The 14233-nt window shown below is 42.2% G+C and overlaps 1 protein-coding gene across 2 annotated transcripts in view; it reads left to right on the plus strand.

Annotated features, from left to right (window-relative positions):
• The window catches only part of GPR83 (G protein-coupled receptor 83), a 49035-nt gene that overhangs the window by 8521 nt on the left and 26281 nt on the right, over positions 1 to 14233 (plus strand). Inside the window, exon 4 of one of the 2 annotated variants that reach the window (XR_004302038.1) lies at positions 1643 to 4821. Coding sequence is in view for 1 of the 2 variants with exons in the window: in XM_032426370.1 (XP_032282261.1) it covers positions 1643 to 2267 (625 nt within the window). In the remaining variant the exon portion in view is untranslated. Of the gene's footprint in view, positions 1 to 1642; positions 5161 to 14233 lie in introns of those variants that run through there. The other variant, XM_032426370.1, reaches the window with a different exon arrangement.

Genomic DNA, 14233 nt, shown 5'->3' on the forward strand with positions numbered 1-14233 from the left:
GCAGGGTCAGGAGACTAAGCTCTGAAGGCCGGTCACAGCTACCGTTGACCCTTGAACAACACTCATTTGAATGGTGTGGGTCGACTTCTATGTGGATTTTTGCAGTTAATACAGCCCCGCACTGTAAATGTATTTTCTCTTCCTTCTGATTTTAATAACATTCTTTTTTCCTTACTTTATTGGAAGAATACAAGTATATAATACATATACAAAATATGTGTTAATCAACCATTCAGGTTTTCAGTATGGCTTCCGGTGACTAGTAGGTGACTGGTAGTTAAATTTGGGGGGAGTCAAAAGTCATCCATGGGTTTTCAGCTGTGCAGGGGTCAGTACCCCTAACCTCGATGTCGCTCAAGGGTGAGCTGTAATTTATAGGGCTCCCTCCCCAGATTCTACAATATTGAAATGAATCACATATCTAATTCCCCTAGCACTCAGACTCCCATCTGCCTTCACACGTGGGGAGCTGGGGTTTTTTTCTCCTGCTAACAAAAGCAAAGAGAATTCTCTCTCTTTCAGTAGTGATGGCCACCAGCACATATGACAAGAGCAACAAGCCACATGGTGTGAGGAGAAAACAGCCATTTTGAGTTGCTGCTCAGATGTTTTATAATATGACAACCCCATTCACACCCACAGTCTGGACATTTAGATTAGGACACGGGGTTAGGATTCCCACCACAAGTTCCTGCCTTGTTTTTCCCGGGTCACCTTTTAAAAGGACCACTCAGAGTTGAGGCTGTGAAAAATTAGTGACCACCGCCCCGACCACCTTCCACGCAAGAGGTGCTTGCAACCCTGCTCTCTGTCTCCTGCTTACTCATGACCCGGGACAGAGGACTGTCCTTCCCCCAGCTCCTTGTGCCTCCATTCTGGGATTTGTAAGTAATAAATCTTGGGACTTTGTTTCCTTTGTGTGAGTGTAGTGAAACTGCGCCTTCCATCAAAATGGCCCTAGGGTTTTCACTTCCCCAAAGTGGGAGCTTGGATGCCAAGGGAGGTACTTGCCAACCCTGCCTGGGGACTCAGGCCTCCTCATTCAGCAGGTCATAATCTGCAGAGTCTTAACACACCAGCTCTAGGGGTTCCTCAAAGAGGAACCAGGTGCATTCCATAGAAAATAAATACTTGTTATATGAATGGCTGAAGGTATGTTAGTTTAGGCTTTCCCACTCACATTCTTAAGACCCATCATTTCTTTGCCCCACTCCTTAATACCCCTCTGGAATGGGAGTAGGTAGTAACATGAGGAATTCCAAGATTTCCTGAGCACATTGTGCTCTCAGGTTGAGTTAGTTCTAAGGCTAGGAATATCAGTGTTGACACTCATTCATTGAACAAATATTTACCGGGTCTCTGTTATAGGCCAAGAATAATGTAAGGTTAAGAGGACACAGAGAGAGCAGGTGTTTTCCTTATCTTTATAGAACTCCCAACCTAGTGGGGAGCCAGAAATGTATCAAATAATTACTCTATAGCAAAAGCGCTCTAAGGGATGTGCCCAATGGGGAGAAAGGCCAGTGCTTCTTGGGATGAGGCCTTTCCACACTAATGGCACACCCTCCTCTTTCTTTCTCTCTCTCTGCCTCTCTCTGTTTCTCTCTCTCTCTCTCTCTCTCCCTCTCTCCCCTGCCACCAGTGAGGACATTGTCCGCTCTCTGTGCCTGCCAGACTTCCCTGAGCCAGCTGACCTCTTCTGGAAGTACCTGGACTTGGCCACCTTCATCCTGCTTTACATCCTCCCCCTCCTCATCATCTCCGTGGCCTACGCCCGAGTGGCCAAGAAGCTGTGGTTGTGCAACACAATCGGGGATGTGACCACAGAACAGTACCTGGCCCTACGGCGTAAGAAGAAGAAGACCATCAAGATGCTGATGCTGGTGGTGGTCCTCTTTGCCCTCTGCTGGTTCCCCCTCAACTGCTATGTCCTCCTCCTGTCCAGCAAGGTCATCCACACCAACAATGCCCTCTACTTCGCCTTCCACTGGTTTGCCATGAGCAGCACTTGCTACAACCCCTTCATCTACTGCTGGCTCAACGAGAACTTCAGGGTTGAGCTGAAGGCATTGCTGAGCATGTGCCAAAGGCTGCCCAAGCCCCAGGAGGAAAGGCCACCCTCCCCAGTTCCTTCCTTCAGGGTGGCCTGGACAGAGAAGAGCAATGGCCGGAGGGCTCCACTAGCCAACAACCTCCTGGCCTCCTCCCAACTCCAGCCTGGGAAGACAGACCTGTCTTCTGTGGAGCCCATTGTGGCAGTGAGTTAGAGGGGGGCCGGGGGTTGGGCGGTGAGAGGCAGGGGGAGGGCTGTCTCCAGCCAAGGTTGGGAAAGGGCCTGAGGACAGAACCTGGAAAAAAGCCTGTCCTCTCACACATGACCTTCACAGTGCTTGAAACAAGGTCCTACAGAAGCCATGGGACCCGTGATTTCCTAGGAAATGCTGTCTAGCCTCCTACCCCATTTGATGTGAAAACTAAAAGATAACTACCAATTAGACACATGTTTATGAATTCCTGTCTAAGAAATGCTGTGAGGCATATCACCCTGGTTCCCTGAGCCAGAGAAACCAGGACAGCTTCAGCCCGCATGAGGGCTGAGTCAGCCCTCTGCCTAACAACCCTCCCTGCCACCAAACATTCATAAAGGACACCTGAGTCATCCTGGGGGTGTGGCTGACCCAGATGCGCCAAACTCCACTTGAACAAGATTCATTGGCCAGTGAAAGGTGAGTGAGCCACAGCTGACACGGAGGGGGTTTTTTGCCTCACTTTCTGATGTCCTGGGCCAGGATGAATCACAACAGTGTGGCGGCTGGCTAGATAGATGACAAGAAAGGACCAATTCAATTCCCTTAAAACAAAGAGGAATTATTGAATTCTCTTAAAGAAGAATTATTATTAAAACTTGGGAAAATTTAGAAAAGCACAAAGAAGAAAACAAAAATCACCCCCTTCTGTCACCAATGGTGATGAGTTTTGTTAATACACTGTGGATTTATTTGCAACTTTTTCCTTTGCATGCGTGTGTGTGCACACTCTTCCTTCCATTCTGAATTACACTTTTCCATGTAGAGATAAGCAAGAAACAGGGCATAACAGAGAACTTCTGAGCACTTCTCCCAGGAGTAGTGTACACCGAAGAGTTGAAAGAAGAGGTGGGAGAGGAACCCAAGGAGAAGGCTGTCATGGAGCCAACAGACTGCCCTCATCTCATAACCAGTGGTAGGAAGGGTCTGGATGAAGTATCTCTTCTCCGATGGCAGCCATCATGAGGAGCCGGGGAACAAAACTCATCCAGGAGGCATAATTCCTTCTCTCCTGCACTCACATGGAACAAGTGGTGGTAAAACGTTGCCTTGCCTTTACAGGAGATGATGGAGCAGGCTCTCCAACATGCTGGAAATAATTGCACTTAGACACTTCAAATCCTCCCAAGCTGTCTAGACAGGCCACTTCTCTGTGTTGTCTGAATAATAAGGCTTCTTCACGCCAGTTCCCCAAAGACGACTTACTTGTCAACATCACCCAGCTCACATGTCACCTTCAGAAACCTATGACATCATCATAGTCCTTAAGGACTCAACATGCCAGAGAAATCTCATTCCAGAGACTTGAGTGTTTTCATCACCTTCCGTCTGGTCCTGAGTGACTCACTGTGTCACCCAGGAGACATAGGCAGAATAGAACTTAATTCACCCACCCTAAACAGTTGCCAATCTCACACTGGTTTTGGGTTTCTTTCTAGCACCAGATAGATCTTGAAAGCAAACATGGATATGGAGCTGAGTGGAAGACTGAGGTTTGGGGAGAAGGGCTTTGTCCAAGGTTCACTTAGATCTCTTGACTATTCATTGAAACTGAACTTGGTCATATCATCTGCTTTCCTATAATGAACCATGGGGGTTCATTATCCTATTCTATTTATGAGAATGTTTGAAATGTTTGACTTTCATGGGACAGAGAGGCTTCTAAGCCCATAGGGATCCCAAGATGGATTTTTCAGGCCAAATGGCTTCCAGGCCTGTGCCTACTGTCTCTGTGGTGTCAAGAAGTAGCTAATTGTTTCATCTTAATGCTGCCATGGAAATTCTTTGAACCAGACAGAGAACAGACAGGAGGACTACAAATAATTTGTCCTGCTCTGGAATCATGGGAAAAGTGAAGCTTTTCCTTGCTGAGGACATCTAGAAATACTACCAAGTCAGAGGAGACCCTTCTCTGCAGGGGAAGACCCACAGATGGCCCATTAGGTCTAGGTCTCCTGTCAGTACCTTGTCTTCCCCATTCCCCTTGTTCTCTGTGTGCCTCAGAGCCAAAAGCAATTCGTATTTGTGAATGTGAAAGTTATTAAACTTGAGTCTTTCCAGTCTGTCATAATGAGTACTCTACTATCAATGCTCCAGTCTCAATAAAATATATTTTGGATGCATGGACTATGCTTCTTGGACTTCTGATTAAACCACAGTTTGTAGCCTTTAAAATGGGGGTCCGTGTGGATCACAAAGAGAACATGAAGACCATCTGTCCACACACCTGCGTGTTACAACTGAGGAAGTGCAAACATGCTTTGGCTAGGGTAAATGGCCAGCTGGAAAGCTCTGCTCTCAGTCTAGTTCTTCTTTCATTGAGCTGGCTGCCATGCCCCCTCTTTTGTGAGGACCCAGGACTCTACCCGTGAGTCCTTGGTGATTTGGGAGGAGACAGAGCTGCCACTGGAGCCTCGGGATTGGATTCCCCACCCACAGTGTGCACTGGATGCCACATTCCCGCATTGGCCAGGATTTCTGCCCCATTGGGCCTGGGGTCCCCTTGTCCTACCAGGTAAGCTGGATAGGGGCCTTTGTGGTATACATAGTTACTCTGATGCCACCCAGGGCCCAGGAAATCAGTGTCACATAATTTTATAGAAGGTTGTATATAGGGGTAATTTACAGAGCCTAGGGGAAGACTTGAAAGAAAAATGAAAGGCATAGGAAAAGGAGAAGGGTAGTAAGATTTGCTGACACCTAATATGAGGGATGCTATGCTAAATGCTTCTCAGCTCATGATCTCATTCACCCTCGCAGCAATCCTCCAGGGTGGGTATTATCATTTCTACATTGCAGTTGAGGAGACTGAGGCTCAGCTATAGAGCACACAGCAAAACTGGGGAAATGCTACCTTCTTGGAAATTAGATTTTGAGAAGGCATGTAGAGAAAGAATCTTGATTTGTTTTTAATTCAACGTTCTACAAATTTCCTTGACTGTGAGACACTTTTGGGGTAAAACCTGTTAACCGTCCTAAAAATAAGTGCTTGAGTTACACGTTTTGGGAAATGCATGACTAGGTAGACCCCGTGGCCAATGAGTCCATGGCTCTAATACAGTAGAACTCAATTCTGGTTAGAAACATCTTCCAAACAGACCGTAAGTGACTTCCAGATTGCTGGTGCCCTGCTTGACTGACCATGGTAGGTTGCCAAGGCAAACAGTTGTCTTTTAGCCAGCCTGGGCCTCGGGGTCCTCAGATGGCACAGGCAGAACTCAGCTAAACCCTTACTGCTCCAAACTGGTGTGACATGCAGGCCTCAGGGCCTCTGTGCTGCTGTCCAAGGTACAGGCTCTAGGATAATAGGAGGCATGCCAGAGTGTTGGGGGCCAAAGGCAAATCTGGAAGATGGCAGGGGAACATCGACTGGGGAAACAGCTTGTCTTAGAGTGTTGCCTGTAGGTGGTAGAAGATGCTCATAGTGCTGAGTTCAGGTCATTAGCATCTTGCTTTGGCATCTCTGTGTACCCGCCCCCGCCATTCTCTCTCATTTCAAGGAGTAGCTAAAGAGGGAACAAATAAGGTATGTGCAGTGCTGGATGGCACTTAAAAAAATATTCTAATGATATTTAATGTGAGAAAGCCCTGAGTTCACTCTCCTTTCTGAGACTTTGTAGCCTCTCTTGCTGAGAATAAGCTATTTGCTGCCTTATGGGTACGAAGCGGTTGATGTTACTAGCTCCTTCTCTCCTCCTGTTTCTAGTCTAGCAGGAACCTTATCCTCAGTCTGGTCATGGATTGAAAGTGCTCAGGTTAAATGTGAGGAAGGCAAAGGAATCATGAACACAGGATTTAGGATATTGGTTACTTGAGATGGAGGAGAAGGGGTTAGGGTGATGGGGTTATAAATAATTGTCAAGGTTCTAGTTTTTGTTTGGGGCAACATTAAGAGTGAGGCATAAACCAAGGATTATGATTAATTCAGTTCTGTGCCTCTGTAGTCTACAAACAAACAAACAGTAAACCAATAAAAATGGAGATCTAGAGGTCTAAGCCTTTATTTTTCTTCCCTGTATCCTTCCAATCAAGTTACTTCTATGTCTGTATTATTAAAACATGCAAATAGAGTTCACTTCCAAGACGAGTAGGGTATAACAATTATATTTCTGTTTTTACAAACAAACTTGCTCTTCTGGAGTTAAAACTTCCTCTTTGTTTCTGGCTTAGTTTTCTATGTCACTATCACTAATTCCTCCCCAATTTTTCGGAAGAGTTAAAAACCCGTTTGTGACCTGCCCACGCACATAGAGTGTCTGCCATCACCCCTCCCCCACACCTCCTGGGCTGTCAGCTGCTCCTCCCTGGGCTGGCAGATCTTTCTGTCTGCAGAACACCTGCTTTTCCAGGATCCCCGTTCTCCTCTACCCAGTGGTTAGGTCTTGCAGTTTCCTAGATACCTGTTTTCCTCTTTTTTTAAATTTACTCCTTTATTTTAGAAGACCACATTCTCTAGCAGTTGCCCAAGAAAAGGTACATAGAAACTAAGTGAATTTTGAAAACATTTCTATTAGTTTTCTACTGCTGCCATAACAAATTCCCACAGTCTTAGTGGCTTAAACAGCACAAATTTATTATTTTACATTTCTGTAGGTAGGTCAGAATCTGACACAGGTCTCCTAGGGCTAAAATTAAGGTGTCTTCAGGGTTGCATTTCTTTCTGTAGGCTCTGGGTTGGATCCATTTCCATGTCTTTTCCAGCTTCTAGAGAACCCCCCCCCACATTCCTTAGATCATGGACTGCTTCATCCATGTTAAAAGCCAGCAACATGGTATCTCCCTGACCTTCTAAAGTCACATTTCCTTCTTTCTTCTTCTGCCTATCCACTCCACTTTTCAAAGGTGATTACAAGGATGTAATTTGTGAACCTTTGTGATTACATTGTGTCCACCTGAATAATCCAGGATAATCTTCCTATTTTAAAATCAGTGACTAGCAACCAAAATTCCATCTACAACCTTAATTCTCCTTTGCCTGAGCATATTCATAGGTTCTGGGAATCAGGAGGTGGGAGGCCATTATTCTGCCTACTAGCGTTGCTCATCTACTTTCCAGCATGTCTGCTGAGAAATTGGATGCTTTTTTGATTCCTAGTCCTATGTATGTGACCTGATGATCTATTTTAGGTAGAGGTCAAGCAGGTGAGTTGAATGGCTTTAGTAAGAATCATTACCTCTGCACCTGAAGTATTTAATATTGGCACAAACCTCTGTGATTCCTTCAGAGAGATGACATTGCTTTTGGCTTGTATTTTCACTGGGAGGAGGAGCTTCCAGGGGCTTCCATTTGATACTACTATAACTGACCTCATGTGTAGATTCTGTTGGTTGCTAAGTATTCCAACTCTACACTTAGAAACTCAGGAATTAGCCACAGAATAAATCCATGGACCCCATATGAGTGGGACAAAAGCCAAAATTCCATTTATCACTTGACCTCTACAAGACCTCACTCTCACCTATGGATCACAATGACTTTTTTCATCTCTAAGAATTGGTGTGAACAAAAAGCCAGTCCAGTTATCCCCAAATTGGTCATTCCATAAGCCCATTTGGAGAAGCTGATTGGGAGAACTATAGCACTTACTGTGATACTGTCATAGTCTTTTCTTTATTCAAGGGGTCCATGATCTGTAAACTAACTTGGGTATGGAAATTAAATGAGGGGCTCTGAATTTCAAATGTGATAGCTAAAGTTAGGTCTCCATTTGCCAGACCTATGGGTTTTTTTGTTTTGTTTTGTTTTACAAATCAAGTAGTACCTTAATAGAATGTCCTTCTATTCATTCAAGGTCCCTGTGATAATTTAGTCACTATGAAGTTCCTGTAGGACAAATAATTGATTAATGAGCTGACCCTGCTGATTGTCATAGTAACCATACCCTCTGTGCCCCTAGAGATGAGTACTACTACTTGGCTTCTGCCATCCCAGAATCCAGTCCCATCAACCTCACTCATATTAGGAAGTCCATTTCAAAGACAGCCTCTTCACATTCATTTTTCATGCACGGAAAAGATCCACTCTAGCACTTTCACATATGTCTGCATTTCTCTCACTGGTGTGTTTCTCTATGCCTTGGAAAGGTCTGGGCCCTCTCAGAGGACATATTTAAGGGTGAATGCATGGGTCATACCTAATAAATCCACTGCACTATTCCTATTTCTCAAAGTCTTTGCATTACTTCTCCTAACTTATAAAGGAATTTATGACATCTCAAGCTCATTTGGCATAGACCAGTACTGAGCCCAGAGACAATAGAAACCTAGCAGATCATTAAATTAATTATAAAATTATTATTGCTTATTAAATTAGTTAAAATCATTCTCAAGGCCCCAAATAGCTAAAATAATCTTGAAAAAAGAAGAATAAAGTTGGAGGTTTCATTTCACACTTCCTGATTTCAAAACTTATTATAAAGTTATGGTGATCAAAACAGTGTGATAACTGGCAAAAAGACAGCTCTAGAGGCCAATGGAATAGAATAGAAAGCCCAGAAATAAACCCTCACGTATAAGGTCAAATGATTTTCAACCAGGGTGCAAAGACCAATGGGGGAAAGGAGACTTTTTTTTTTTTAAAGATTTTATTTATTTGTTTGACAGAGAGAAAGCAAGAGAGGGAACACAAGCAGGGGGAGGGGGAAAGGGAGAAGCAGGCTTCCCGCCGAGCAGGGAGCCCGATGCGGGGCTCGATCCCAGGACACCGAGATCATGACCTGAGCCGAAGGCAGTCGCTTAACCAACTGAGCCACCCAGGCGCCCTGGAAAGGAGACTTTTTAATAAATGATGTTAGGTGAATTGGATATCCATATGCAAAAGAATGAAGTTGGACCCTCACCTCATACTGTATACAAAAATCAATGCAAAATGGATCAAAGACCTAAATATAAGAGCTAAAACTATGAAACTCTTAGAAAAAAACATAGGGAAAAAAGTCTTCATGACATTTGATTTCACAATGATTTCTTAGATAGGACAGCAACAGCATAGGCAACAAAAGTAAAAATAGATAAATCTGACTACATCAAAATTTAAAACTTCCGTGCATCAAGGGAAACAATCAACAGAGTGAAAATGCAACCTATGCAATGGGAGAAAATAATTGCAAATCAAATATCTGATGAGGAGCTAATAGAATATATAAAGAACTCCTACAATTCAACAACAACAAAACAATCCAATTAAAAATGGGCAAAGGAGAGGTGCCTGGGTGGCTCAGTCAGTTAAGCTTCTGCCTTCTGCTCAGGTCATGATCCCAGTGTCCTGGGATTAAGGCATGGGTTGGGCTCCCTGTTCATCGGGAGCCTGCTTCTCCCTCTCCCTCTGCCAGTACCTCTGCTTGTGCTCTCTTTCGCTCTCTTTCGCAAATAAATAAATAAAATCTTTTTAAAAAATGGACGAAGGATTAGCATAGACATTACTCCAGAGAAAATATACCAAGAAACATATGAAAAGATGCTCAACATCAGAAATCATTAGGGAGATGCAAATCTAAGTCACAGTGAGATACTACACATTAGAATGGCTAGTATCAAAAAACCAGAAAATAATCAATTTGGAGAGAATGTGGGGAAATTGGAACTTTTATACATGGTTGATGGAAATATAAAAGGGAACAGCTACTAGGGAAAATAGTATGAGAATTCCTCAAAAAAATTAAAAATAGAATTGCCATATGATTCAGAGATTCCACTTTTGGTTGTAAACCCAAAGGATTTGAAAGTAGAGTCTTGAAGAGATATTTGTACCCCCAACTTCATAGCAGCATTATTCACAAGCTAGAAGGTGGAAGCAACTCAAGTGTCCCTCAGTCTATGAATGGATAAACAAAATATGGTATATATACACACACCGGAATATTATTCAGCCTTAAAAAGGAAGGAAATTCTGACACATGCAACAACATGGATGAACCTTGAGGACATTATGCTCTGTGAAATTAGCCAGTAACAAAAACACAAATAGTGTATGATTTTACTTCTATGAGGTCCCTAGAGTAGTCAAATACACAGAAACAGAAAGTAAAATGGTGGTTTCCAGGGACTGGGGGAGGAAAGAATATGGAATTATTTAATGGGTATAGAGTTTGGGGTTCTGCAAGATGAAGAGTTCTGGAGATTAGTTGCACAACAATATAAATTTATTTAACACTACTGAACTGTACACTTAAAAATGATTAAGATGGTAAACATCACTTACCGTGGTAAATAGAACAAAAAAAAAAGAACCATGTGCTCTTTTTTTTGGTCTTATTTTATTTAAAAAAATGGTTACGATGATAAATATTTATATTTATAAATAAATAAATATAATATAATATATTTTAGAATATCATTATAACATACATGTAAATTTTATATGCATTTTAATGACAATTTTTAAATTTTTCTTTCTTTTTTCTGAAAGATTTTATTTATTATTTTACAAAGAGAGAGAAAGAGAGAGAGCATGCGTGCATGCGCACGTGCACAAGCAGGGGGAGGGGCAGGCAGAGGGAGAAGCAGGCTCCCGGCTGAGCAAGGAGTCCGATGCAGGACTCGATCCCAGGACCCTGGGATCATAAGATCATGACCTGAGCTGAAGGCAGACGCTTAACAGACTGAGCCACCCAGGCAGCCCTTAACCACAATTTTTAAAAAAGAATGTAAACTGCATATCAAAAACAAAAAGCTATTCTCAGCAGCCCAAACTTAACCCACTGATTCCAGAATCTCTGGTGTGTTTTCTCAATTTGATAAATTCAGTCTAATTTACATTTTTATTCTTTCCTCCCTGTTCTAGCACTCTGATAATCCATTCGCACATATGTTACCTCCATGTTTATATAATTCAATTATTTAAATCATACAGTTATTTGGTGTGTAATATCTCCTCTGGGTTTGTTGTTGTAAATGGCCGCTTATGGCACCCTGGGCCTTAGCATTAGCAGTGGAACTTGAAGAGGCTTGACATTTTATATCGGGTGTTCTTTGATGAGTTACTGTAGGTCTGTAATCAGGGTGGGCTGGCCTCATCCAATGGAGAGGAGTAACTACTTCTTCAGCAAGAAAGGCTCAGTGAAATGTGGGGTTATTGGAGTCATCTGAATACCCACAAATATTCCCATTCCAATTTTCAGGGTGCCATACTTCCCCTATAAATGCCTTAACTCACGTTAGAGACCAAGTGAGGCTTTGAATTAAACCTCTGTTGTAATTTTTCAGCCCACTATGTCTGATTAACCACTATATTAGCTACATTGGCTCTGCAGTTTTGAGATACAGGAAAGTCTTTCAGGACAATCGTAGAATATCCTTCATTCTCTGATGTAAAATTCTCAGGCTATCATTTTCTTTTTAAAACTATTATAACTTAGTTAGAAGCATCCATCCCAAATTACAACTCATATATATTTCCTTTTTTTAAAAGATTTTATTTATTTATTTATTTGTTTGAGAGAGAGAGCATGAGCAGGGGGAGAAGCAGGGGGTGGGGAGGGAGAATCTGAAGCAGACTCCATGCTGAGTGCAGAGTCCGACGCAAGGGTCGATCTCACGACAAGATCATGACCTGAGCCAAAATCAGGAGTCGGATGCTTAACCAACTGAGCCACCCAGGTCCCCACAACTCAGATATTTCTTATGTCCATGATAATGGTCAATTGCTGTGGCCAGCAAAGCTTTGCTTTCAATATGCATTTCATTCCAAGTGACCATGGTGGATCATTTAAGTGACTGCTCAGCCCAAACATGCTCTAGAACACCTGTGCCTCATCCTGTAATGCTAACCCAATCCCCACTGCCTTCAAACCCTATGAAATAAGATAATTAATTCCAGATCCCCATTTCTTTGAAAGTCTATAGCCTGCCACCAGTTCTGGAACAAATTCCTTATTAATCAATGTCCTTTGTTACAGAAAACAGAACCCACTCTAGCTAGTTTAAATCTAAGTGCAATTTTTACAGGATATCAGAGAGAGAAGATTTTCAGGAACACTAGGGAACCTAGTTGGGATGTTTTATTTTTTTTTTTTTAAAGATTTTATTTATTTATTTGACAGAGAGAGACACAGCGAGAGCAGGAACACAAGCAGGGGGAGTGGGGGAGGGAGAAGCAGACTCCCTGCGGAGCAGGGAGCCCGATGTGGGACTCGATCCCAGGACCCAGGGACTATGACCTGAGCCAAAGGCAGATGCTTAACGACTGAGCCACCCAGGCGCCCCAGTTGGGATGTTTTAAAAGCGGAAGCACAGCAGCCAAGAGAAATGCTCAATTAGTCCATGGGACAATGCTAGAAGAAACCCACTGATACAACTGACCGTCATTCACCACCCCGCATTGTAGAATCTCTGCTACAGCTGCCACAAATCAACCAAATGCCTCAAGCTCAGTGCTCCCAAGAAGAACAGTCTGACCTTTACCCGGATCACTGGTCTACCCAGGTCTACTGACGTCACCTTCACATAGCTCACTTCTGTGACTATGTCTGCCAGAACCTGGGCCACATAAAGATTGCTAGTTGCAAGTTATGGAATATGCAAAATTTTAAAGCATTCCAGGCATGGAATTTAAAGCATGATAGGGCCCTTGGGAAGTGTCTGCAGAGCCGTTGAAAGAGTACAGGTAGTCAACCCAGACATAGTCACTTCAAAGGAAGGGTTACCTAGCTCTGTGCCTCAGAAATACTGGATACGTTTTTAGTCCTTATCCACTCAAAGCCATTTTATCAGTGAGAAGCGTGATTTTTCTTTCTGGGAGAAGCTGGAACCTCTTCTTTCCATTATTATACAAAGTTTTGCTGAAGCGTTTTTTCCATCTAATTTTATGTTTTATTAAAGTTCCCTACCTCTGTCGGGCCCTAAGGGCATTTGTTAGGCCATCACTTCTGGAATTCTCATTCCTTTCTGTTGATCCAAGATACAGAAAACATTTCTTTTTATATCGAACTCTTATCCTGCAACAATGCTAACTCAGTAATTCATTCTAGTAGACTTTTTTTTAATAGATTCTTTATGATTGTCTATGTACATGATCATGTCATTTACAAATAAAGACAGCTTTACTTCTTTGTAATATACATGACTCATATCCTTTTCTTGTCTTATTATACTAACTAGATTTTCTTCTACCATAGTGAATTGAAGTATTGGGCATGGACTTTAGATGTTGTATTTTTCAGCTTTAAAATTTTTAATTGGTTCCACATTTGACTATTCTAATAAGTGTGTAGTGGTAACTCATTGTTGTTTGACTGCATTTCCCTGTTGACAAGATGAAGCATCTTTTCATATGCTTATTTGCCCCCTGTATATCTTCTTTGGTGACGTGTCTGTTAAGGTCTTTGGCCTATTTTTCCATGGGGTTGTTTCTTTTCTTATTACTACATTTTAAGAGTTTTTTTTGTAACAATTCTTTGCCAGATGTGTCTTTTTCAAATATTTTCTCCCAGTCTGTGGCTTGTCTTCTCATTCTCTTGACATTATCTTTCACAGAATAGAAATTGTTTTAAATAATTTTGTCCCATTTTATAACTTTTATCTTCAAAAGCAATTGCCTGAACTTTTTATGCCACCATTACAGAAGTACCATCCTTCCCCTATTCGATTATTTTTTATAATTTTTATTTCTTTGCTGAGATTATCACTCTGTTCATTCACAATGAGTATATTTTCCTGTAAAATATTTGAATAATTCCAATAGTGGCTGTTTTAAATAAGTTTCTTGTCTGCTGAGTACAACTTCTAGGTCATCTCAGAATTAGTTTCTATTGCCTGATTTTTCTTTCGAGAATGGGTCACATATTTCTGTTTCTTTGCATGTTTAGTGATTTGTTTAATTGATTGAATTATGAATATTACGACGGTATGTTGAACATATTCCGGATGTTTCTCTGAAGGGTTTTGTTTCTCTTATTTTGATCTAGCAGGCAGTAACCTTGATATCCCTT

This window comes from Phoca vitulina, unplaced genomic scaffold, assembly GCF_004348235.1.
Source record: "Phoca vitulina isolate PV1807 unplaced genomic scaffold, GSC_HSeal_1.0 scaffold34, whole genome shotgun sequence".
Classification (NCBI taxonomy): domain Eukaryota; kingdom Metazoa; phylum Chordata; class Mammalia; order Carnivora; family Phocidae; genus Phoca; species Phoca vitulina.